This window comes from Pogoniulus pusillus, chromosome 6 (genome assembly GCF_015220805.1).
Source record: "Pogoniulus pusillus isolate bPogPus1 chromosome 6, bPogPus1.pri, whole genome shotgun sequence".
Taxonomy (NCBI): Eukaryota; Metazoa; Chordata; class Aves; order Piciformes; family Lybiidae; genus Pogoniulus; species Pogoniulus pusillus.
The window spans coordinates 28,534,776-28,560,291 of NC_087269.1; the positions used below are offsets into that span (position 1 = coordinate 28,534,776).

Consider the following 25,516-nt stretch of genomic DNA (forward strand, 5'->3'; position numbering starts at 1 on the left):
CCAGTGGGGGCCTTTCCAACGAGAGCAGGTTGCTCAGAGCTCCGGGGAGCCTCGCCTGGAACGGGACCACTTCTCTGGTGGTACTCTGGGCCAGTGTCTCACCACCCTGAGTAGAAAACATTTCCTTTCTCTCCTATCTGCATCCCCCTCTCTCAGTTTCAAACCCCTTGTCCTGTCACAACAGGCCTTGCTAAAAGGTCTGTCCCCAGGTTTCCAATTGCTCCCTTTAAAGTGAAGGACAGCTGCCATCAGGTGCCCCTAGAGCCCTCTTCTCCAGGCTGAACAACTCCAATTCTCTCAGCCTGGCCTCACAGCAGAGAGCTTCCAGCCCTTTCAGCATCACTGTGGCCTCCTCTGGCCCCACTCCAACAGGTTCATGTCACTCCTGTGCTGAGAACTTGAGTTCTCAGCATTGCAGCTGGGGTCACAGCAGAGCAGAGGCACAGGACTCCCTCCCTCCACCCACTGGCTACGAGCGAGGGAGGTGGGAAGGCTTAGTCCTAAAGCCAGCTGCCCTACAAGCCCACCTCAGTGAAGAACCCTGGTAGTCAGGTCTGTCCTGAAGCCACGGCACCCACACAACGTTGCCATCAATACTTACGAGTGAGGATTGGGACTCCTTGGGAGGAGAAAGTCAGGTCTTTATTTAACTGAAAATGAGTGCCAGACAGTAATGAAACTTCAGACAAAAGAAAAAATAGATCTGAGTATAAAAGAAACCAGTTCAGTCTAATCAACAGCCTCATGATATTCACACGCCAAACACCGCCATGCCACAACCACCAGAACAGCTTCGTGGTTCTCACAAGCGAGAAGATTCCACGCTCTCACCGGAGGGGTCCAGCCCAGCAGTGCAGGGAAGGGACCAAACCCATCCTACTGGGGACAAGCACCGGTCACCACCTGCTGGTGCTGAGAGCAGAGGCACGTTTCCTCTCCGACTCATCCCCAAGACCCCCGCGGAAGCCGGGATGGCCACGCGTCAGTCCCGACGGCAGCCTCGGGCGCCGCCGCCGCATCGGTCAGCGTAGCACAGTGCAAGCTGCCCACCGGCCGGCTGGGCAAAAGCCCCAAGGCTTACGTTTTTTTTTTCTGGAGGACTCTCTAAATATGGTGATAGCTGGGTTCAATCGTTTGTGAAATACCTAAATATCGTTAAATATGTCCTTAAAAAAAAAAAAAACAACCCAAAACAACCAAACCAAACAACAAACCAAAAAAAAACCAACGACAAACCCTTACCCTGGACTCAAGGAGATGATGGATGTTAAACTAAAAAGTTAAAGGGACACCGTTTACATGAAGACTTTCTTTTAAAAAATATAATTGCTTTTTGTTGCTGTTGTTGCTGTTGTTCCTTTTAGTTTTGAAGTCAATTGACCACAGTGGTGAGACGGGCTCTCTTTTTCAGCTGTCGCGGCGCGGAGTTTGACTCCCCCCCGGCCCCGCCGTAACCGAACCGAAGGGGACGCGGGGATTCCGCGCCCCTCCGTTGTGTGTGGGGCGGCGGCGGTCTCCCCCCTTGCCCCTGCGGAAAAGAGTTGTGTCACCACTGTGCCAGAGGGCAGCCCAAAAAAAACAGGAGTCTCTTGGTCAACGCGGTCGGAAAACCTTCCGTGTCCTAATAGAAAAGTCCGTAGGAAGCTGCGAGCGGGATCAGTCCAGAAGTAAAACCCTTTTGTGTCCGTCCAGGTGTCAGTCAATGTACTGCGATAGCCAGCGGAAGCCCTCGCCGTAGCCTTGCCTCTTCAGCACGCTGCACATGAACACCTCCATGGGACGCGCGTTCAGGTCCTTCAGCGGCACGTTGCCCTAGGGGAACCCAAAGAGGAGTCAAGGTCTTGGTCCTGACAGCCTTGGGGAGAGTCACCCGCACCCATACCCTGCAGCCAAGGAAATCCCTCAGCCAGGGAAGCTCCTCTTGCCCCAGGGCACCCCTCAGCTAGGGAAGCTCCTCTTGCCCCAGGGCACCCCTCAGCCAGGGAAGCTCCTCTTGCCCCAGGGCACCCATCAGCCAGGGAAGCTCCTCTTGCCCCAGGGCATCCATCAGCCAGGGAAGCTCCTCTTGCCTAAGGGTATCCCTCAGCCAGGGAAGCTCCTCTTGCCCCAGGGCATCCATCAGCCAGGGAAGCTCCTCTTGCCCCAGGGCACCCATCAGCCAGGGAAGCTCCTCTTGCCCAAGAGCACCCCTCAGCCAGGGAAGCTCCTCTTGCCTAAGGGTATCCCTCGGCCAGGGAAGCTCCTCTTGCCCAAGAGCACCCCTCAGCCAGGGAAGCTCCTCTTGCCCCAGAGCACCCCTCAGCCAGGGAAGCTCCTCTTGCCCCAGGGCACCCATCAGCCAGGGAAGCTCCTCTTGCCTAAGGGTATCCCTCGGCCAGGGAAGCTCCTCTTGCCCCAGAGCACCTCTCAGCCGGGGAAGCTCCTCTTGCCCCAGAGCACCTCTCAGCCAGGGAAGCTCCTCTTGCCCCAGAGCACCCCTCAGCCAAGGAAGCTCCTCTTATCCAAGGAACTGCCCATCCCGTGGGATGTTCAGGACCAGCAGAGCAGGAGAACAGATGCTGGGAACACTAGTCCCTCAGAACACCAACACAAATCACTTTGGAGGCACAACCCAATGTACTTGCAAGGTTTGGCAGCCTGACACAAGAAGCAACTGCCAGTGCCTGCCAAGAGTGGCCTCGTGGTGTCTGACAACCATCATCCAGCACTTTTCTAATCAGTTCTCTCTTCACTGTGCTGTTTTTAACCACTGAAAAGATGATCTGATGGGTAACTAAATGGAAATGGAGAGGAATGGAGCCAGAAGAGCCAGATACCAGCTCAACACTTAAGTCCCCAACTGCTGTAGAGGTTCTATGTTCTCCACAATTCTGGCAGTATCAAGCCTCACCCAAGTATCATGGCTACTGAAGATTCAGCTTGGACAGTATAGCAGCCAAACTCTCTGTAACAGCTCAGCTCATTTCCAGACAAAGCCTCATTCTGCAAACCAAGCCCTAGCAACACAACCCAAGACTTGGACACCTCCCCACCTTTCCCGTGGTCTGTCCGTAGAGCCCAAAGATCTCCCGCAGTTTCTCCTCGCTGATGGCCTCTGGTCTGTCGATTTTGTTACCCAGGATAAGGATTGGCACATTGGATATTGTTTCATCTGTCATTAGTGCCTGCAGGAAAGGTGGGAGAAGAGTTAGAACAAGGCAGACATTCATAACTTCAATAAAACCTTTTTGTTTCAGTCCTGTGACCCACAAGGACTATGGAAGAGGAGTCTCTCTGGAGAGGTCTCTCTAAGCTAAATCCATGGGCTGTTAAAAGTCTTCTTTAAAGGCTGCTCAAGAGCCCCACACCCCACCCACAGCAAAGGCTTCTCCAATTCTAGAAGAGTCTCAAGTTGTGCCATGGGAAGTACAGGCTGGATGTCAGGAGGAGATTCTTGCCAGAGAGAGTGATTGGCATTGGAATGGGCTGTCCAGGGAGGTGGTGGAGTCACCGTCCCTGAAGGTGCTCAAGAAAAGTCTGGATGAGGCACTTAGTGCCATGGTCTGGTTGATTCGACAGGGCTAGGTTGGACTGGATGATCTTGGAGGTCTCTTCCAACCCAGTTGATTCTATGATGTGCAAATTCCTCTGAGCACACACTTTGGACACCACATCACTACCACAAATGGTGCACTGGGAGTGGAAATCCAAAGCACCAAGGCTTTCAAAAAGAAAGAACAACACGATTCAAAGTTTAGCTCTTCAGAGGTCTTGGGAAAGGGGAGGAAAAAAGTGTATTTACGTTAAGCTCCACTTTGGATTCCATAAGACGTGAGTGATCTGCGCAGTCCACCAGGAAGACGATCCCGTTGATGGCCGGCAGGTAGTTCTTCCAGACCCGGCGAGCTGGAACACATGGAATCACAGACTGGTTTTGAGTTGGAAGGGACCTCTAGAAGTCACCTAGTCCAAGCCCCTGCAGTTAGCAGGGACATCTACAACTACTGCAGGTTATTCACAGCTCCAAACAACCTGATCTGGAATGCTTCCAAGGATGGGGCACCTACCACCTCTGTGCAATCTGGATCAGCATCTCACCACCACTGGCATGAAAAATGTCTTTCTTCTATCCAGTCTGAACCTCCCTCTTCTAGTTTCAAACCATCGCCCCTTGTCCTGTCACAACAGGCCCTGCTAAAAAGTCTGACCCCACCCTTCTTTTAGGCCTAGAATCATAGAATCAGTCAGGGTTGGCAGGGACCACAAGGATCAGCCAGTTCCAAACCCACTGCCATGGGCAGGGATACCCTACCCTACAGCAGCCTGCACACAGCCTCAGCCAGCCTGGCCTTAAACACCTCCAGCCATGGGGCCTCAACCACCTCCCTGGGAAACCCATTCCAGCCTCTCACCACTCTCAGGATCAACAACTTCCTCCTCATCTTCAGGCTCAATCTCCCCACCCCCAGCTTTGCTCCATTCCCCGTAGTTCTGTCAATCCCTGACAGCCTCAAAAGTCCCTCCCCAGATTTTTTGGAGGCCTCCTTCAGATCCTGGAAGGCCACAAGAAGGTCACCTGGAAGCTTCCTCTTTTCCAGACTGCACAGCCCCAACTCTTTCAGTCTGTCCTCACAGCAGAGCTGTTCCAGCCCTCTGAGCATCCTCCTGGCCCTTCTCTGGACACACTCCAGCATCTCCACATCCCTCTTGCAATGGGGGCTCCAGAACTGGATGCAGTACTCCAGGTGGGGTCTCAGCAAAATGGAGTAGAGGGGAAGAATCACCTCCCTGGCCCTGCTGGCCACACTTCTCCTGATGCAGCCCAGGCTCTGCTTGGCTTTCTGGGCTGCAAGTGCACACTGCTGGCTCCTGTTGAGCTTCTCATCCAGCAGCATCCCCAAGTCCCTCTCCTCAGGGCTGCTCTCCAGCCACTCCCTGCCCAGCCTGCATTTGTGCTTGGCATTGCCTCGACCCAGATGCAGGACCCTGCACTTGGTCTTGTTGAAGCTCCTGAGGTTGGCTTGTGCCCACCTCTGCAGCCTGTCAAGATCCCTATGGACCTCTTTAAGTACTGGAAGGGCACAGGAAGGTCTCATGTGAGCCTTTTCTTCTTCAGGTTGAACAACTCTTTCAGCCTATCCTGACAGCACAGGAGTTTCAGCCCTCAGATAATTTTTACAGCCTCCTCTGAACCCACCCCAACAGGTCTGTGTCACTTCAAATCTACAGAAGCCACACAGAAAACATTATCTGGAGCAAGAGGAAAAGTCCACCCCAAAAAAAGGAGCCACTCTCTTGGTTATGATCTCCTCATGGCAGTGCAAGGCCTGGGGAAGGGTCTGCCTGAGGCCACAAGTTGGGTAATTCAGAAAGCCTCCATCTTTGTCTTCCACTGTTTTTGTGTATTAATAATCATAATCAAAAAGGCAGAAAAAAATATTCTATCTCCTAGAAAGTCTAAACCTAAAAATCCAGCCATCATTCTACAACCCTCAAGACTTCCACAGCCAAAAATATTTCAGGTGGCAGAACAGGAACTGGCAGCACTTTTGTTTCTCAGCTGCCAAAACAAAGCTCAAGTGTTTAAGTACTGGAATGCCAGAGCCAGGACGTTTGTTTCCTCATACCACTCTGTAACTCATCTGAGCCAGCAAATAATTAGGTACTGCCAATTGCTGTCATTGTTCAGTATCCTTTTTCTTGATGGATCTCTTTAAGGTGGCTGGAGAAGATGGCAAGGAATCAAAAAAAAGGAACTCCATTTGGTTCTGCAACTTCACATTTACCTTGTTCATGTCCACCCAGATCAAAAGTTGTGAAGGTCATTCCAGCAATTGTCAGCTCCTCTGATGCTGTAAAAGCAAAAACACAGGCTGTGGGACAGGGAAATGAGGACATCACCATGGCCACAACTTCTGGTGGGCTCACGTTATGGTCACACAAGGTCATCGTGCAAGGCAGGCTGAAGATCTTGGGAACTGCCTTTAGCATTTGCTCACTGAAACAGCTGCCTAAGAGGGAGAAAAGAATTTCTCCCACCTCCCCACTTGAGCAGAAGCTCATTACTCTCCAATTTTTGTAACACTTGGAATTAGGAACTCACTTCCTCCCCGAGACAGACACATGATATTAATTAACCACACCACTTTTGGGGCTCTCCATTTTATATTTGAGGAGCAAACATAAATATACTTCAGCTTGGGTAACAGATGGGCAGCTGCACCCTCAGAGTCAGTTTTAAGACTCTTAAAAGTCCATGGATTTTTCAGTAATATTATTAATTAATGTTATTATTAATAACATTATTATTATATAATTAATAATATAAACATTATTAATTAATCTTATTAAAGAGTTTAAGATTTAAGACTCTTAAACCCCACCACAGAGCTATCACCAAACCCTACCAGCATCATGGTGGAGTCTTTCAAAAGACACTTTGTTTCCAAAGTCAAGGAAGGAAAACCCCCACCAGGAGGCAGGTGGGGCTTGGTCAGCAGCAGACTTACTGGGATGTAGTGTGGGGACATGCTGGCCCAGCCTGTCGTCTTTGAGCATATGCAGCAGAGTGGTTTTGCCAGCATTATCCAAGCCCAGGAACACGAGTTTGCCAGACTTCTTGTATAAACCTGGAAGGAAAACAAAGAGGCAAGAAAAACTCCAGCAGGGTTATCTTGGCAGGAGAAGTCAAACAGGAACCTCTCTCCCAGAGCCATGCTGCCACCTGGGTGGCTAAAGGAGTTCCAGCACAGATACAGAACTGCAGGGAAAAAAGACAGCACAGTCTGAACTGGTTTTTACCCAGGCAACACAAGGTGATATCTACAAGAGCAGACCGTTTCTAAGCTCCTATTTCTTTCCTCAGATACACCTCAGCAGAAGAGTGTGCAAGGGGTTATGGATCAGTCTGTCACCCCTAAGGAGTATTTTAATGTGGAAATGGGATATTCATCAAGGACAGCAACAAGGTGTTGAAGAAAAAGAGCAAAGCATGACACAATGTTATCATTTGCTGTAGATAAAGCCTTCCAAGCACACATCTGCCATAGGGAAGTTCACTATGCTTTCCAGCATGCCTTTTCCTCATCCTTCTCTACCCATCACGAGGATCCCTGGACAGAGAGCACCCCACACTCAACAAGGGCCTTCACTGGCAGGAGGAGGTTTGCTATCACTCACACCTTAGTCAAGGTCTGCTGGCTGCTGGTGAGGTTGCCCTCAACCAAGCAGTGGTTTGGCCAAGACTTCCACAGAGCCCTCAACCTGGATTGCCAGCAGGGCCCCAGGCATGCCACAGTGAGCAGCATGGTGCAGGAAAGGATAATTTGGGGAGAAGCAAGCCAGCCAGTTGCTGGTGAAGGTGGGGAGCCCAGGTAGCAATAGGAGGATGTGATTCCCTCCCTGGCTGGGCAGCTTGTCTACCCAGGGCAGGGTGCTGCTCTAAAGAAGGCCTTGGAATCAACCCAGCTGCTCTCATGCTTCTAAACATCAAGAGAAAGGTTGAGGAGGTGCCAAACACCTCCAAGTGATTCTCATCGTTTCTCCTCTCAGTGTAAAAATCCCTTCATTGGTTTGCAGCCTTCCCACCAAACTTTATATCGATCAGAGCCATCACATGTTCAAAAAGAGACAGGCTTTAATCGCTGACGTTTAAGAGATCCTGGCAACTAGCACAAGCAAAACTGACCCGAGGGCAGCTGCCGTGGCCTGAGCTGAGCTGTTAAGGAGCAGCATTACCTAGGAACTGCAGCACACTGCTGAAGCTGTTGTAGAGCCATTCGAAAATGAACGACATCGCTGAAGATTGGTCGCCTGCGGGGACAAAGCCAGAGTTACAAGCGCCCGTGCTTGAGAGAAGCCTGCTACATGTGCCCCCCTCCGTGGGACGCTGCCACTCACGCGCGGGTCCCACTCCCTTCTCCTGGCTGACAAACCGAACGCAGAGGGGCAGGAGGCAGAGGCTTTCCGCCGGGCTGTGGCTAACGCCCCTCGGGCGAGCTCCCCGGTGGCGAACAGGGGAGGCGGCAACCGCGGGACCACGCCAGCCCTCCGCGGCGTCAGCAGCAGAGCTTCCTCCAGCCCACTTCCCGCCCGGGAGAGCGGCGAGGGGCCCGCGGCAGCGAGAGGGGCCCAGGTCCCGGCGGTCCCGGCTGCGGCCTCAAGGGCGGGCGGTGCGGCCTAGCCCCCGCCCTGCCTGCGTGTCACCGGCCCTCCCCGCCCCCGCCCATCGCCCGGCCCGGCCCCGCCCGGCCTCACTCCAGGGGCCGGCCGCTCCCCGCCGCCGCTCACCACCGCCGCCGTTCCCGGGCCGCCGCGACACCGACTCCCCGCCGCGGCAGCCGCCAGCTCCCCGCCGGAAATACGTCGCCCTCCGCACACCGCCCACTTCCGGCCCGGCGGCCTCGCCGCGCTGGCTCCTGACGTCACGCATGCGTCTGACGCCAGCACGGCGCGAGGCCGCGCCCCGCCCCGAGCGCGCCCCCCAGCGGCGCCGGTGTGGAACAGCGGCCCCGGGCGGGCCGGCATCGAGGCAGGGCGGCTGGGAAAGGACCCGCAGGGATCATCCAGCCCCACCGCTCTGCTAAAGCACTCACCCACAGCAGGCTGCACAGCGCTGCGAGGGCTAAGCGGGGCTGGAATCTCTACAGAGCAGACTGCACAGGCTCTCTGGACAGCCTGCTCCAGCACCCTCAGAGCAAGTATTTGCTCCTGTTCAGACAGAACTACCTTGGTTCCATTCGTGTCCATTGCCCCTTGTCCTGGCACTGGGCACCACTGGAAAGAATCTGGCCCCATCCTTTTGCCCCCCACCCTTTAGCTCTGGCTGAGCACTGATCAGATCCCCTCTCAGGCTGCTCCTCTCCAGGCTCCACAGCCCCAGGGCTCTTAGCCTTTCCTCCTCAGAGATGCTCCAGGCCCCTGCAAAAGTGCTCCTTTCAGCTCCCTGCACCACTTCCTTGTCTCTCATGAACTGGGGAGCCCAGAACTGGTCTCAGTACTTGAAATGTAACCTGACTGGCCACCCTCTTCTGAATGCACCCAAAGACCAATGGCCTTCTTGGCCACAAGAGCACACTGTTGGCTCATGAGGAACTTGTCCACCAGCACGCTAAGGTCCTTCTGCAAAGCTGCTTTCCAGCAGGTCACCCCTCACCTGTACTGGTGCAGGGGGTCATTCCTCCCCATGTGCAAGACTCTGCACTTTGTCTCTGCCCAGCTCTCCAGATCGGGTTGAACTGCAGCACAGCATGACAGTGTGTCAGCCTCTCCTGACAGTTTGGTATCACCAGCAAACTGGTTGAGGGGACACTTCATCCAGGTCATTGATGGAAGATTCTGACCAAGACTGGATCCAGTTCTGACCTTTGGGAGACACCACTAGGCCTCCAACCAGAACGTCACTGTCACTCTGAGCTGTCCTTTGCCCAGTTCACCTCACTGTCAATTCACACTTCCTAAGCAAAACCAAATCTTTTCCCTACCCCCCAGCAGAGCTCCACCTGAGGGTCCACATCCATCCCTTAGTGGGGAGGGGGAGGACAGGCAGCCCCACAGCCTTTGGTGTCAGTAGTTTTTATTTCTAGCATCCAGACACGTACCAGGTGAGCGACCTTCTGCCACACTTACAAAGCACACCACGCAGCCACGCATGAGCAGGGTGCTTCCACTTGATAAGTTAAGTCTTCTAGGCTCCACCAGACCTCGATGCAGCAGACACATCACTGCTAGACAAGGAATTCTGTATCGGCAAAGTTGCAGGCAAGGTCTTCTGGTTGACACTGAAGCTAAATCTTCTGGTCTATTCTGGTTACTCCTTGGTGGGCAGGTCACAGCTGCCTCACTGCCTTAGTTCTTCTGGTAGTAGAACCACTTGTCAACTGTGTGAGGCAGAACAAAGTGCCAGAGGGGGTTAGTCCTCTGTTAGCCACTCACTAAGTAGTCATAGGGCACTGCACACATCACCTCCACTGCAGGGGCATCCTCCCACTCCTGTAACAACTCAACAGGTTCCTGTGGGGCTGTCTACATGTTTGTCTTCCTGAAGAAGTCACCACGCGTGACTCAGCTCAGGCACGGACAACAGGTCAGAGCTAGCTCCACTGGCTGAGGTCATTTTACCTCCAACTTCCATGCCTACACAGAAGATGTGAACTTCTCTGCAGGTTTATTATCCATGAGAAGATTGGAAGTGGCAGCCTAGCTCCTCTTTGTCACACCTCTATGGGTTCTCATCATCACTGCTACCTTACTCTTGGGTCTTGTCCCTATCACAGCAGTGTATAAACTCTGTGTGCTTGTTGCCACCTCACGTGGAAGGAAAGCAGCCAGGTAAGGCATCCGAAGGCTCATTACCAGCTCTCAGTGGACACTTATTCAGTGACAGATCTCCTACAGGTGGGTCAGCAAACAAATGAAACATTGAGCATGCGACTGACTGCTGCCTGTGAGGACACTGTGGAACCCGTTTTGGAGGAACTAAACCGGTACTCCTCCTATCACTGCACTTCAGTCCTCTGCAGTGCTGCTCTTTCAGGTTCTGCTACAAATCTCTTCTAGAGTGAACTATGGGACCTACCACTAGAGCACCATAGCATGGTTTGGATTGGAACAGACCTTAAAGATCATCTAGTTCCAACCACCATGCCATGGACAAGGACATCTTTCGCTTACTTGCCTCAGGGAAGCATGGCCACAACAGAAGTTCTTCAGGAACCCAACTGCAGCACTGACACAACTTAAGATCCAACAAGGCCCATTGTTTCTCCTAGTGATAGAGCCATAACTATCAGCTAAGACCCCCATTTTCCTACTGGGAATTCCTACAAGGAAGCCTTTGCTCAATATTGGAACCTAAACATGGGGTTTGAGACTTACCTTCAGGTGGGATGGGGTTGGCAGCTTTACAGGGTGGTGCCTGAAACGAGAGGTGTATTAGGAGGGAGGAGCAGCTGATGGAGGTTAACCTTACACCTGAAGCTCATTTAGAGCTGCACCAGTGTTTCCTAGGCAGAGTTTAAGATCTAATCAGCATAAATTGGTCTGTGGCAGCCACCACTAGTCAGCTGTGAGGGAATAAACAATTCCACAAGCAGCACAAGTCCTGATATCCTCATTCCACAGACGTCCTACATGCCAGAGGTATTCTGCTCCAAGGACAGGCTGCAGTGCCACCTGCTTCTCACCACAAGCAGTTACCACTCCAGCCTCTGCCTTGCTGTAGGCAGCTTGATTTATTTAAACTTGTAGTCTGATGGCAGAAAAGAACAAAGGACTCTTGAAAACTCCTCTGAGGAGCTTTTCAGTTGATGTTTAACAATCAAAGGCAGAGAAGGGTCCTCAGTGGGTGATATCCTCCCTTAAGAGCTGTGCTTTCAAAACCTAAAGCAATTTGGTTACCACCAGAGGATTCAAGCACTTTTAAAACCAAGACACTGGTACTTCACAAGCTTAGAGAGACACAGTTAAGTCCTCAGAGTGGATAGGAGGACTACACTAGGAACTTGGAGCTTCTCACCGCAGAGGACGCATGGTACTTGGCTGCAAGACTCTCAGGAATTAAGACCTTCTCATCTCAGAGAGAGCTGTGAAGCTCTTGGAAGGCCAAATAGTTAAAACACTGGACAGCTGACAGCCAAGGTGGGGCTCAGAAGTTTAGCTCTTCATGCAAACTCTCTTTTGGATTCCACCTCCTAGATGACTTAAGGCAAGGAGAAGCCTCTTGAGGCACACTTGGCTGGCTCCACATCCATCCTATTTAAGCAGAAACAGGTGCTGTGCTCAGTCACCCCAAACATTCTGTGTTCACACAGTGAGGGCATTTTTTGGTACCACACAAATCATCCTGGGGGTTGGGACACACTAAAGGTTGGGGGTTGGACACTCAGTTTGTACTTACTGCATCCACAGTAGCTTTTGCACACTCTTGACTGCAGCAGAAAGGGCTGTCAGACACCGTCAGGTTTGTGCTACAAGAGAGGGGCTGTGTGTGAGGTGAAAGACAAACCTCTCCCCCAAGAGCATCAAATCATGGAATGACAAGAATCACAGATCTACTTGCCAAGTCACAGAATCACAGATTTGTCAGGGTTGGGAAGGAACATCAAGGATCATCTAGTTCCAACCTCCCTGCCACGGACAGGGACACTTTTCACTAGATCAGATTGCTCAGAGCCTCACCCAGCCTGTCCTTAAAATCTTCCAAGGATGAGGCTTCCACCACCTCCCTGGGCAACCTGTTCAGTGTCTCAACCGCCCTCATGGTAAAGAACTTCTTCCTAATGCCTAATCTAAATCTACTCTCCTCTAGCTTGGATTTGTTCTCCCTAGTCCTGTCACTACTCAACAGCCTAAAAAGTTTCTCCCCAGCTTTCTTGCAGGCCCCTTCAGATATTGGAAGGCCACAATAAAGTCCCCTCAGAGCTTTCTTTTCTCCAGACTAAACAATCCCAGCCTGTCCTCGTAGGAGGAGGTGCTCCAGCCCTCTGATCATCCTCGTGGCCCTTCTCTGGAGACCTTCCAGTCAAAGGGGAAAGGTGGGAGGAGACAGCCATCAGCTAACAGAAAGCATAGCAGCACTGAGGAAAAGGGACTTCAGGGCAATTTGTTTTGGGGAAAGGACCATGCAGCCTCCACCACAGCCATGAACCCACCAGTTGATCTCCCCTCCATCAGTCTTCTTTGCTATTAAAGCTTTCCAGTGCTCGTGAGTGCTTTTGATGACGCTCACAGCAAAATCCTGCAGCAGAAGACAAGGACAAGCATCACATTATGTGTAAGCACCAGAACACCTGCTCCACACCATCAGCTCCCTGCAAACACAGGCTTGTGTTTGAAGCTGATTTTAAACAGTGTCTGGCCTGGGAAGGGACTCAGAGACCTCTTCCACCACCGATTCTTTTGGGAACAGCAGCAACCTCCCAGTGCACAACAGAGGATTTTACAACACAAACTGGTTTAGCATCACAGAATTGTTTTGGTTAGACAAGACCTTTAAGACCATCAAACCCAAGCATTCTAACTCTACCAAGTCTGGTGCTAAACAATGTTCCTCAGCACAGTATCTCTGTGGCTTTTAAACAGGGATAGGGATTCAACCACTTCCCTGGGGCACCTGTTCCAGTCTTGGAGAACTTTTTCAGTGAAGTTGTTTCTTCTAATATCCAATCTAAACCTGCCCTGGTGCAATTTGGGGCCATTCCCTCTTGTCCTATCACTTGTCACCAGGGAAAAGAGACCAGCCCCTACCTCACTCCAGCCTCCTAACAGGTAGTGGTAGAGAGCCAGGTCTCCCCTCAGTTTATTTCTCCAGAGTAAACAACCCCAGGTCCCTCAGCTGATCCTCACCAGACCTTTTCTTCCCCCTTCACCAGCTGTATTGAATTTCTCTGGACATGCTTCATCACCTCAATGTCTTTCTTATATAGGGAAAGTTCCAAAACCAAACCCAGCGCTCAAGGTGTGGCCACACCAGTGCTGTGCACAGGGGAACAATCACTGCCCTGGTCCTGCTGGTCACATCAGCTTTAGTTTTGAGATGGGAGGGCACACCAAGGTCACCCATCAAGGCCAAAAGAAATCAAACACAGATACTCTGGTCTTGGGCCAGTGCTATCTTGTAAAAGCACCTCCACCCTGCTGCTCCTTCCACTCAGTTTGTCTCCAGCAGTGAGCTGATTTCAACCCAGCTGTGAGCTTTCTTCCACTACAAGCTAATCATTCAGCAAGATCAACAGGGACACACACCCAGTCTAGCCTCTCACTTCACAGTGCAGCTGCTTTCAAGCCTGTAGTGTTTTTTTTTTCCCTTAAGAAAGCAGCAGTGCATGTTCAGACCTTCACCTGCCAACTGGAGAAGGAAGCTGCAGGAGCAGCAGCAATAGATATCCTGCATGGAGCCAAATAAAATACTGTAGGAACATGTCCAAGGTTCTTTGTCCTCGTTTTCCACCATGGCCTTGATTCTGGTTTCACCCAACCTGAGGGACAGCCCATCTGACCACATGGGACAAGTTCCATGACTTCCAATTTAGCCCACTTTACCCCTTCTTTTTCCTCCTCTGCACCAGTTCTGGAGCCATGGAGTTGAGTCTACTCACAGACTCACTCCAGGCCCACCAGGACTGGCAGAAGGAAGGTGCAGCAGAAGAGTTTAAGTTGTTCAGAAGCAGCAAGTTACCTGACCCATTCCAGAGAAGAGGAGGAATAACTGCCAAGGCAAAGCCTTGCTCAAAGGGTGTGAGGAAACACTTTATACCTGAGGGAAGAAGCTCTTTAACTCCTGCAGTTGACTTTGGCTTACCAGGATGAACTTGAACAAAACCAGTAAGCAAACAGCAATGCCAAGCACTGTTTACTCCAGTGTAGGAACAAATAAACATGGTGTTTCCCATCCTGACTGATATGGATGCTCCCAATCCTGAAGTGATCCCACATGGAGGCCACAGAATAGTTTGGGTTGGAAGGGACCCTAAAAATCATCCAATTTCAATCCCTCTGCCATGGTGTGGCCGTTTGAGCTGATCCTCTAGCTCAGACATAGGGGAGAGATGAACATTCCAGGGATAGGCCACATAAATGGCAACAATAGATAAATTAATATAATTTCATTGGAGCATCAAGAACTTAATGTCTAGAAGCACAGTTTGTTCTGCCCCTTCTCCCGCTGGCTTCTGCTGCTGCAGCTTCGCCTATCTTCCCCGGCTGCTGTTTTGGCTACTGCTGCTTCTGCTGCTTCGCCGCTGCTCGACCCCTCCCCCATCTCCCTTAAGGTTATTGTATTGGTTTTTTTTCCTTCCTTCCTTCTCTAGTTATTATCTCTCTTTACATTGTTATACTATAAGAAAATACAATTTCATCTTTCCCTGACTTTCAAAAAGAAGGGGGTTTTGTGTTGTGAATTTTCTTCCCGGGGGAGGGATCAGCCCAAACCCGGGACAGGATTCTTTTTTGGTCAGGAACACCTCCCACTAAACCAGGTTGCTCAAGGCTTCATCCAACCTGGCCTTGAACACCTCCAGGTATCCAAGAGCAGCAGGACTACTGCCCTGTGCTTTTCCTTCTTGTATACCTGAACTGGAAGCAGGCAGAATTGAAAGGAGCAGAAAGAATGAAAACAGCTCTCAGCAACCCCACAGAAATCCACCACTCACTCATGTCCCCATACACCTTGAACTCAGTTTTCAGGCAGGGTGCCTTTACTTATTTGCTGACAATAATGAGCAAAACCATCCTACCTTGTCCTTAAACTCGCCATTAAAAGCAAACTGGTTTTCTGGCTTTCCATCAGGCACTTTGTACCTTTTGAACCAGTCCACCGTAGCTTCTAAATATCCAGGCTTCAATCTTCTGACATCATTGATATCTAGACAAGTGAAAAAAAGGTTTGTTAGCCAGATCAAGTAAGAGAAGTTCCTCAGGCACTGGACAGGCTGTCCACAGTGGTAGAGTCACCATCCCTGGATGTGTTTATAAGCCCTGCAGATGTGGTGCCAGGGAATATGGCTCAGTGGTGGGCTTGGTAGGGAAGGGTTAATGAACTCGATCACAGAATCACAAAATGCATCAGGTTGGAAAGGACCCTCAAAGGTCATCTCATCCAAACCCCTTGCAGTCAGCAGGGACATTTCCAACTAGATCAGGTTGCTAAGAGACTCATCAAGTCTGACCTTGAATGTGTCCAGGGATGGGGCCTCCACCACGTCTTTGGCTGTCCAGTATTTCACCACTCTCATTCTGAAGAGCTTTCTCCTGATGTCCAACCTGAATCTACCCTGCTCCAGTTTCAAACGATTGCCCCTTGTCACAGAAATATGACCTTCAAGATCATCAAGTCCAACATCTCCTAAGCACCTCTACTGTGAGGACACACTGAAAGAGTTGGGGCTGTTGAGTCTGCAGAAGAGGAGGCTCCCAGGTGACGACCTTGTGGCCTTCCAGGATCTGAAAGGGCCTATAAAAATGCTAGGAAAGGACGTTTCAGGATATCAGGGAGCAACAGGACTAGGGGGAACGGAGTGAAGCTGGAGGTGGGTAAGTTCAGCCTGGAGGTGAGGAAGAAGTTGTTCAGCATGAGAGTGGTGAGGCTGGAATGGGTTGCCCAGAGAGGTAGTTGAGGCCCCATTGCTGGAGGTGTTTAAGGCCAGGCTGGATGGGGCTCTGGCCAGGCTGATCTAGGGTAGGGTGTCCCTGGGCATGGCAGGGGGGTTGGAACTGGCTGATCCTTGTGGTCCCTTCCAGCCCTGACTAACTTATCACCTAACACCTTCTAATTAGCTAAACCGTGGCACTAAGTGCCTCACCCAGCCTCCTTTTAAACATCTCCAGGGACAGTGACTCTACCACCTCCTTGGGCAGCAAGTTGGACTGGATGATCTTGGAGGTCTCTTCCAAACTGGTTGATTCTATGATTCTAAGACACAGAGTCGATACCTGGACAGGAAAGTCAGTTTTCCATCTTCCAAATATATCCCAAGCATCCCCATGAGCATGGACATGTTGAGACAGCTTAGATTAGACTCACTGGGCAAACTCTTTCCTTCTACTCAAGAGGACAGGCTGTACAGCCACTTTCTTTGAGATGCCAGGCAGTGGAGAGGACTGACAATTTGGGAGAGGACTGACAATTTGGGATAATGAGCAGTAAAATGTTTTGCTGTGGGACTGGTAACACCCTGTCCTGCTGTTCTTCCAGGAATTAATGCCCTGGCACAGAAGGAACAAGTCCATATCCTGACTCAAAAGTTTCCTGCAGGCTCTCAAAGGAGAAAGAGGAGCACTAAAAGCCTGCTCCTCACTCCTGGTACTTACCATTATAGTTGCCTGCTTCAGGATCTTCAACGTTGATAGCAATTACCTTCCAGTCAGTCTCTCCCTCATCAATCAGTGCCAGTGTACCCAGCACCTTCACTTTGATGACTTCTCCTCGAGAGCAGACCTGTAAGGACAAAGACCTTCTTGTCTGTGCTGCTGCATCGCAGGAACGCACAACAAGAAAGGGCACAAGCTGTGAGAGTTCAGGAGCAGTGGGCTACCACAGAATTAGCTGCTGTTTATCAGCCTTGGCTTCTGCTGCAAGAAATCATCAACCACCTCAGCAAGTAGCAGAGGGAGCCATCACCTTCTTAAGGCAGAGGAGGTGGGAAGTGAATCATTCCTCAGGATAAGTGACTGCAGAGATATCAATTCTCTTTCCAAAGAGAGTTAGCCCTGGGAGTGTGTTACCTTGCTTCCAATCTCGCACACGTCGATGGGATCGTTATCTCCACAGCAGCCAGTGTTCTCATCTTTGTGACCTGGGTCCTCCCAAGTCTGCAAAACACCAAACCCCACGCACAAGGCTAAGAGCTCTCAAGAGGAAACAAAAAGCAGCTTTATTGACAGTTGAACTTGATGATCTCAGGGGTCTTTTCCAACCTGGCCTGTATCAGGAAGAGTGTGGCCAGTACAACGAGGGAGGTTCTTCTGCCCCTGTGCTCAGCACTGCTCAGGCCACATCTCGAGTGCTGTGTCCAGTTCTGGGCTCCTCAATTCAAGAGAGATGTTGAGGTACTGGAACATGTTCAGAGAAGGGTAATGAAGCTGGTGAAAGGCCTGGAACACACACCCTATGAGGAGAGGCTGAAGGAGCTGGGGGTGTTTGGCCTGGAGAAGAGGAGGCTCAGGGCTGACCTCATAGCTGTCTACAACTACCTTCAGGGAGGTTGTAGCCAGGTGGGGTTGGTCTCTTCTGTCAGGCAAGCAGCAACACAGCAAGGGGACACAATCTCAAGTTGTGGCTGGGGAGGTCTAGGCTGGATGTTAGGAGGAAGTTGTTGGCAGAGAGAGTGATTGGCATTGGAATGGGCTGCCCAGGGAGGTGGTGGAGTCGCTGTGCCTGGAGGTGTTGAAGCAAAGCCTGGCTGAGGCACTTAGTGCCATGGTCTGGTTGATTGGCCAGGGTTGGGTGCTAGGTTGGACTGGCTGAGCTTGGAGGTCTGTCCCAACCTTCTTAATTCTATGATTTCAGGCACACAGATGCCTCCATGATACTGATGATGGCTCACTTGGATGCTGGCTTTCAGGTCTTTATGTACCTGCAAATGTGGCTCGAATTCAAGCTGAAAGGTCTTCTCCTGCCAAGGCTATGCTTCTCCTTCCCACCAACACCACATTTCCCAAGAGCTTTCCAGACTTCCTCTTCTGGCACACGGCTACATAAAGGTGAAGTTCACATCTATAAAGAACACTTAGTAATTTGGCTGCCTGCCTGTTCCTCTCCTCAGTCATGGCTTAACAGACACTTCCTGAATTCCAGATAGCAGCCTGACAGAGGTGGAGACAAGACAGGGTGTATTGTTTCCGTTTAATTAAGGAATTCAAGACATGCTGTCATGCTAGAACAGTGACAAGCATGCAGAGTCACTGTGCTTCTCACCTAGAGTGGGGAGAAGATGATGAAAGACAGGATTCTAGAAAACACTTGAGCTATGTCTCCAAAAACAGTAAGCTGCTTGAAACAAGCTTCTGGTCAAGAGTGAAAGGACACAGTCTCAAGTTGTGCTGTGGGAGGTCTGGGCTGGATGTTAAAAGGAATTTCTTCCTAGAGAGTGATTGGCATTGGAATGGGCTGCCCAGGGAGGTGGTGGAGTCGCCATCCCTGGGGGTCTTCAAGAAAAGACTGGATGTGGCACTTAGTGCCATGGTCTAGTTGACTGGATAGGGCTGGGTGATAGGCTGGACTGGATGATCTTGGAGGTCTCTTCTAACCTGCTTGATTCTATGACACTGTGCCTATGAGCACCTAAGGAGCATCTCCCTCTAAGGATGGTGAGATAGCAAAAGAAAGAATGCTCTTCCCAAATCTATGCGTGCCAGGACACCACTAGGACAGTCAAGATCTCATGATGTATCCAGACACATGTCCAGGTGTCACTGCCTGTTGTCCCTAGCACACCAGCTGCTTCAGACAAATTGTGCCTGTGCAGATGCAGACACATGCCTCACACAGTCTCTGGACGGCTGAGAGCCCTTCTCAAAGCCATCACTGAGGTCAGGGTATCTACCATCATCCAGAAGGTCTATGCCTTAGTCTAGTTGTGTTGTTTAGACCATAAACAGTAGGATAGGCAGAAATGGGAAAGGTAAATTCTTCAGATCTCTTTAGATCGTCGTTGTCCAAATCTAGAGTCTACAACAACTTAAAAGAATCTTCTGTGAAGATTCAGCCTGAGGGCTGTACCCCAAAATCCTGCCTCCTCCCTGCAGGTGTTCAAGGTGTGCTAGTTTGAGCCTAGCTGGGATATTTTGGTGAGAAGAATTAGATGATAGGCTGTGAAAACAAAACAATGGTGATGGCTACTGCACTCACAGGCTTGCTGAGATGTGTAAAAACAAGAACACAAACATAAATAACAGAGTCTCTGCCTGTCTTTGGGGCTGCACTGCTCTCTCTCTCTCTAACTTGCCATCTGTGTGACTAATCCTGCTTCCTAACTCCCCTGGCCAACTCTCCAAACTCACCTTGAACCTAAGGCAAAGTCTGGGGTAAGGTAGAGAGGTGGGAAGAAGGTGGAAAGGAGGTTGAGAGCCCCTCCTGGGGACTCTGTTTTCTAGGACTGTTGTGTTTCTGCACTACTTTTTAACTTGTACATTTCTGTCTATAGCTGTATAGATTGTAAATATCTGCTTGTATATTGTGCTAAGCTGTAAGTACAAAACTTCATTCAATTTCCAGTGGCTGAGTCTAGTTTGGGTGATTTTACGTAAGTGTGGGGGGGGCAGGTAACACCCAAACCACCACACAAAGCCAGGCTGGACAAGGCCTTGAGCAACCTAGTCTAGCAGAAGGTGTCCCTGCCCACAGCAAGAGAGTCTGAACGAGATGATCTTCATAGGATCCTTCACCAAGAAGGAACTGAAGGCATTGCATTGCTAGTTGCCTACTGTGATGAACTTTCATCAACCTTGATGACAGCCTGAAATGGGTTGCCCAGGGAGGTGGTTGAGGCCCCATGGCTGGAGGTATTTAAGGCCAGGCTGGATGGGGCTCTGGCCAGCCTGCTCTAGGGTAGGATGTCCCTGACCATGTCAGGGGGGTTGAACAAGATGATCCTTGTGATCCCTTCCAACCCTGACTGCTTCTATGATTCATCTTCCTTCTGTGGTGACACCTTCCACTAACCAAAGACAGGGACCTGCCAGCTACTATCCCACCAAAGTGCTGAGAGGCCAAAGACAGGAGCGACACAGCAGGTACCTTACCAGCAGCAACTGCTCATCCTCCCTGGGCACAGCATTAGCTACAAGTCTCTCTCTGCTTCAAAGCCAAAAGCTTGCTTCCTCCCCAGCCGAGAGGATGAGCCCCCAGGAGCAGTTACCTGTGGGATAGCGCCGTAATTCCAGATATAACCCTTATGGGGAAACACGTTGGCTACGAAGCGCAGCTTTCCTTTCTTCACGTCTTGCTTGATGGGGTTCAAGGGATCCTTTGTTGCAATCTGAAAGAAAAGTTACACAGTCTTATGTCAATATGAAAAAGAAATATTGTTTATGTAGGTAACAAAACTAGCTGCTGGCTGACAAAGCAGGAGGTCAGGAGCTGACCTGGGGCTAACAGCAGATATTGGACAACTCTATTTCCTGTTCCATTGCCACCTCCTGGGATATAGTTTCAGTAATCCTCCTTCCTGGAGTCGTTCAAGACCAGGTGGGAAGAGACTTCCATAAAATCAGTCAGGATTGGAAGGGACCACAGGGATCAGCCACTTCCAACACCCTTGCCACAGGCAGGGACACGCCAGCCTAGATCAGACTGGCTGCAAACAGCCTCAGCCAGCCTGGCCTTAAACACCTCCAGCCATGGGGCCTCAAACACCTCCCTGGGAAACTCATTCCAGCCTCTCACCACTCTCATGATCAACAACTTCCTTCTCACAGCCACTCTCAATCTCCCCACCTCCAGCTTTGCTCCATTCCCCCTAGTCCTGGCACTCCCTCACAGCCTCAAAAGTCCCTCCCCAGCTTTTTTGGAGGCCCCTTTCAGATACTGGAAGGCCACAAGAAGGTCACCTGGGAGCCTCCTCTTCTGCAGACTGCACAGCCCCAACTCTTTCTGTCTGTCCTCACAGCAGAGCTGCTCCAGCCCTCTCAGCATCCTCCTGGCCCTTCTCTGGACACACTCCAGCATCTCCACATCCCTTTTGCAATGGGGGCTCCAGAACTGGATGCAGTACTGCAGGTGGGGTCTCAGCAGAGCACAGCAGAGGGGGAGAATCACCTCCCTGGCCCTGCTGGCCACACTTCTCCTGCTGCAGCCCAGGATCTGCTTGGCTTTCTGGGCACACTGCTGGCTCAGTGTAACCTGATCTAGTGGAAGGTGTCCCTGCCCATGGCAGAAGGGTTGGACTAGATGACTTTTAAGGTCCCTTCCAATCCAAGCCATTCTATGACGACTCCATAAATATGGAGATATTCCAACTGCTGCAAGTCTCAGCCTCCACACTAGGGCCTTATCATTAAGCAGGTATTTACAGGACAAGTTAGAAACCACTCTGCTTTAGGTGGTGGGGGTGAGGAGAGAACCAGCAAAGCCAAGCATTAGCAGAGCAGGCAGCTCAAGCACATAAGCTAAGAAATGTTGTATTGTTACCTCCATTTTAGCATTTGTCCATCGTGGTACTTCCACAACCATGTTGAACACGTTCTGAAGAAAGCAAAACAGCAGTGAACAGGAAGGAATCTCAAGACCACATTTGAAACTGGGAAACACAAATAATTAGACAGGAAATACAGACACTTCATAGCATTTTTCCTTTGTTTTTTTTTCTTTTTCCAGTACCAGTTTTTGTTTAGCTGATAGAAGTCACAGAACAGTAGGAGTTAGAATCATATAATCAGTCAGGGTTGGAAGGGACCACAAGGATCATCTAGTTCCAACCCCCCTGCCATGGGCAGGGACACCCTACCCTAGATGAGTTTTGAATGTCTCCAGTGATGGAGACTCCACCCCTTCTCTGTGTGGCCTGTCCCAGGGCTCTGGCACCCTAAAATTACAGAAGTTTCTCCTCATGTTTAGATGGAACTTCTTATGTTCAAATTTGTGCCCATTGCCCCTTCTCCTGTCCTTGGGCACCACTGAAAGCCCCATCCTCCTGACACTTACCCTTTAAGCATTTATAGCACTGACAAGATCTCCACTCAATCTGCTCATTCCCAGACTACAAAAAGCTCCTCATAAGTGAGATGTTCCAGTCCCTTCACTATTTTTGTAGCCCTTTGCTCTACCCCCTCCAGCAAATCTCTGTCTTTCTGTAACAAGGGAGCCCAGAACTGAATGCAGTACTCCAGATGTAGCCTCATCAGGGCAGAGCAGAGGGGGAGAAGAACATCCCTTGAACTACTTGCCACACTCTTCTTGATGCACCCCAGGCTGCCATTGGCCTTGCAGACAGTTCCATGTCAACTGAAAGCTGAGTTACATGAAAGACACCAGCAGAAGCTAGATTGAGGTTACCCACACTCTAGCAGCTGCCACCTAGGAACATCTCCATCACATTCCCAGCTTTAAGTGAACCAAAGACATCTTGGATGTAAATTAGGTGTTAAGTTATATTTATTAAAACACAAAGAATGTAATGCTCCAGGAACAGCCACCCTGGCAATATGGAAGGGCCAAGGCTTACAGGAGTAAGCCACCTATTTAATAAAGTGGGTAACTGCCCTGAACAACCCAGAACATCCCTCCCAAGTATTCCAGTCTCTCTTGAAGCAAGGAAAGATGCTCAAGCTCCTCCAAGCTGACACTCCTATCAAAACAGACCTCAGCAGCACGGTGTGAGTCTGGGAGAGAAACATAAAACCACGTCTTTAATTCTTCAGATTACAGGTGATGCTTGAAAACATCTCCTGTTGACTCCAGCTGGGCTGAGAGGACTCTTGAGAGCTCAATGCCAGTCTCCTCTTTGATCTTTTCTATGCTCAAACCCTAACATTTGGTGTTTGAAGACACAATGGCAAGTCAAACCATGCTCCTTAGCCTCAACAAGGTTTCTAATCCCCACCTTAAGCAGCATTACACTGCAAAAATCCCTTGTACCTGTATTGCACCATAATTGGATTGCTCTTCTGCAACGTGTGCTGTTACATCACTGACTTTGCCCATACCCTGCCCTAACAGAAGCTTATTACATCCCTTTAATTGCAGCGGCTCACCTTTCATTTCTAGTCTAGAGATAAAAACACTGATTTCACTTATAAGTAGCTCGAGGAAAGGACTGAGGCAATCAGAGCTTGCTTTGCAGGTAAGGAAAGGTGACTTGGGGGTGCACCCAAGGCTTGCATTTTCCCTGCAGTGCTGGTTTGAGGTGTGGGGGGAAAACCCCCAAACCACCACAGCCACCGACAGCCCGAGACATCCAGCAGGTAGCTCAAGGTCACTCCTTTGCCATACCAAGACGCACAGGTACAGATAAGGTCAGCACACTCCAGTCCTAGACTGAAAAAAACGCCCAAGCAAACAAAAAAACACCACCCTGCAATCCTCTCAGTGTCTTAAGGATAAAGATCAAGGAGCCTAGACAGAGTAAGATAACCTTTTGCTCCAAACTGGGCTCCCTACCACAGCTGGTAACAAACCAGCTAAAAAAGGAGCAAAATCTCTGCAGGCAGACACTCCAGCCACAGACAGAGGTCTAAATGTGATCAGCACTATTGTGTAACTTCAGGGGCTGTGACCTTCAGTGGTTACTTGCTTGTCTTAATGACCTGCCCAACAGCATTAGCCCCAGAGGGACTCCAGCAAGCAGCACTGAGTGCCCGAAGGCACACCAGTAGCCAAATCTCCCTTGTTTATCATTCCCACTCCATGGAAACCCTCCTCACCCCTATACACACTCTTCTGCTCTTTCCTCTCCTGTCGTGTCAGTGTTTGCAAAGCACAGTCTTAGCTGGATTTTACTCGACCCAGTTACCTTTCAGACACCTGCTTTTGAGATCCGCTTTCCCACTCAGCTGCAGAAACTGCTTTGCTGCTGTCCTCGATCATTACAGTCCATCTGTCCCCATCTGAGCAAGCAAAAGCCATCTCAGACTTCCCAGGGCATATTCTGACACTTCAAAGCTCCATCAGCTACTTTTCAGACGTTCAGCTTTCAATTTCACATACTTTTTTTCCCCTTCATTTTTCCTTTCCCATATCCACTCTCCACCTCCCGGTTAACAGCAGCATGAACATTCAAACAGTTCACCACTACATTTCTCAAGCTGAAGAGCTTTTTAGTATGTGTTAAAGAAAAAGAGAGACAAGCCACAAAGGTCAGGAAGAGTCACAAAGCCTAAGCTTCCACTGCAAAAGCACACAGTGAAAACTGAAGTAGAGCTGCTTTGGTTTCGTGGGGTATTTCAGACAGTGATTCAGAGCAGCCTAATTTGACTAGCTGCTGGAAGGATGCGAAAGCCCTGCAGCACTGCCTGTGGCAGGTTCCCCATCTGCACTTCTCCCGAGGCCAGAGGTTCCCAGGAGCTGCCACGGCCAGAATTTAATATCCTCTGGTCAGCAGCTGCTGATTCTGCAAGCATAAAGTAGCCTCACTGCAGTCAAAACCTAAGCCTGAAATACCATGAAGCACAGAAATAGGAGTGGATATAGATATTTCACTGAATGGTTCAGTTGATTCTTTTAACCCAAAACCCTTTCATATGACCTCACAGGCAGTTCCAGAGAGCCACTTGTATCTCAAACACGAATATGAGAATGGGATGGTCCATCCTTTTCTCCTACATCATTCTTCCTGAGGCTGGGACTAAGAGGAAAGGGAATCAATTCTTTGCAAGACCTGGCAATGTTTTAGGTGCTCCTGCTGAGAGGAAACGCAAGGCACCGGGAGCCTCCCCCGGGCAGCCCGGGCCGGCGCAAGGCACCGGGAGCCTCCCCCGGGCAGCCCGGGCCGGCGCAAGGCACCGGGAGCCTCCCCCGGGCAGCCCGGGCCGGCGCAAGGCACCGGGAGCCTCCCCCGGGCAGCCCGGGCCGGCGCAAGGCACCGGGAGCCTCCCCCGGGCAGCCCGGGCCGGCGCAAGGCACCGGGAGCCTCCCCCGGGCAGCCCGGGCCTACAGAGCCACTGACCCAACACTCATGCTCATGGCCCAGACCTCCTGAGAGACTACATCAGCCACCTGCCGTACTGGTCCTTCTGCCCTCTCACCTTGCTGGCATCCGCGTAGATAGGGATATCGTGGAAAGGGGAGATGTAGCGGCCGGCGGCATCCTCTGCAAGGCAAGAGGCACAGAGTCAGACCCTCCCTGAGTGCGACACCCTCCAGGCCCTACCTGAGGGGCAGCCCAGGTGAGGCTGGGAGGAGCCGCACCTCAAACCGCTCCCCTGGAAAAGCCTCCCCTCCCCTCCCTCAGTCTCCCAGAGGCCGAGGAGGCCGAGGGCGGGCGGCAGGCACTCACTGAAGAAGAGCCGGTACTCCAGGCTGTGCGGCGCGGCGCGCTCCTCCACGCTGTACCCCGCCATGCCTGCTGCCCGCCGGCTGCCGCACTGCGCAGGCGCGGCGCTACCC

The 25,516-nt window shown here is 50.9% G+C and overlaps 2 protein-coding genes across 2 annotated transcripts; both read right to left on the reverse strand.

The window, feature by feature from the left end:
- Positions 1 to 620: 620 nt before the first annotated feature.
- On the reverse strand, positions 621 to 8,375 carry SAR1A (secretion associated Ras related GTPase 1A). Its single transcript, XM_064145048.1, has 7 exons — positions 8,269 to 8,375; positions 7,717 to 7,791; positions 6,489 to 6,608; positions 5,766 to 5,831; positions 3,782 to 3,885; positions 3,033 to 3,164; positions 621 to 1,812 (listed from the first exon to the last, which is right to left on the reverse strand). The coding sequence occupies exons 2-7, from the start codon at positions 7,772 to 7,774 to the stop codon at positions 1,696 to 1,698; spliced, it is 597 nt and encodes a 198-aa protein (XP_064001118.1). The 5' UTR covers positions 7,775 to 7,791; positions 8,269 to 8,375; the 3' UTR covers positions 621 to 1,695.
- Positions 8,376 to 9,536: 1,161 nt separating this feature from the next.
- PPA1 (inorganic pyrophosphatase 1) lies at positions 9,537 to 25,515 on the reverse strand. The gene is made up of 11 exons (XM_064145049.1): positions 25,407 to 25,515; positions 25,156 to 25,220; positions 21,605 to 21,658; positions 20,334 to 20,453; positions 17,200 to 17,286; positions 16,786 to 16,912; positions 15,213 to 15,340; positions 12,630 to 12,715; positions 11,876 to 11,945; positions 10,855 to 10,894; positions 9,537 to 9,857 (listed from the first exon to the last, which is right to left on the reverse strand). The coding sequence occupies exons 1-11, from the start codon at positions 25,468 to 25,470 to the stop codon at positions 9,826 to 9,828; spliced, it is 873 nt and encodes a 290-aa protein (XP_064001119.1). The 5' UTR covers positions 25,471 to 25,515; the 3' UTR covers positions 9,537 to 9,825.
- Position 25,516: the final 1 nt, after the last annotated feature.

What these genes read in the sequence shown, in the direction of transcription:
- SAR1A (XM_064145048.1), bottom strand. Translation starts at nt 7,774, where the DNA reads ATGTCGTTCATTTTCGAATGGCTCTACAACAGCTTCAGCAGTGTGCTG. An exon ending in TGTCCCCACACTACATCCCA is followed by an intron (nt 5,832 to 6,488) that starts GTAAGTCTGCTG and finishes TTGCTTTTACAG; the next exon opens with CATCAGAGGAGCTGACAATT. An exon ending in ACGGACAGACCACGGGAAAG is followed by an intron (nt 1,813 to 3,032) that starts GTGGGGAGGTGT and finishes GGGTTCCCCTAG; the next exon opens with GGCAACGTGCCGCTGAAGGA.
- PPA1 (XM_064145049.1), bottom strand. Translation starts at nt 25,470, where the DNA reads ATGGCGGGGTACAGCGTGGAGGAGCGCGCCGCGCCGCACAGCCTGGAG. An exon ending in ATTACGGCGCTATCCCACAG is followed by an intron (nt 17,287 to 20,333) that starts GTAACTGCTCCT and finishes GGTGTTTTGCAG; the next exon opens with ACTTGGGAGGACCCAGGTCA. An exon ending in TGAAGCAGGCAACTATAATG is followed by an intron (nt 15,341 to 16,785) that starts GTAAGTACCAGG and finishes TCACTTGTCTAG; the next exon opens with ATATCAATGATGTCAGAAGA.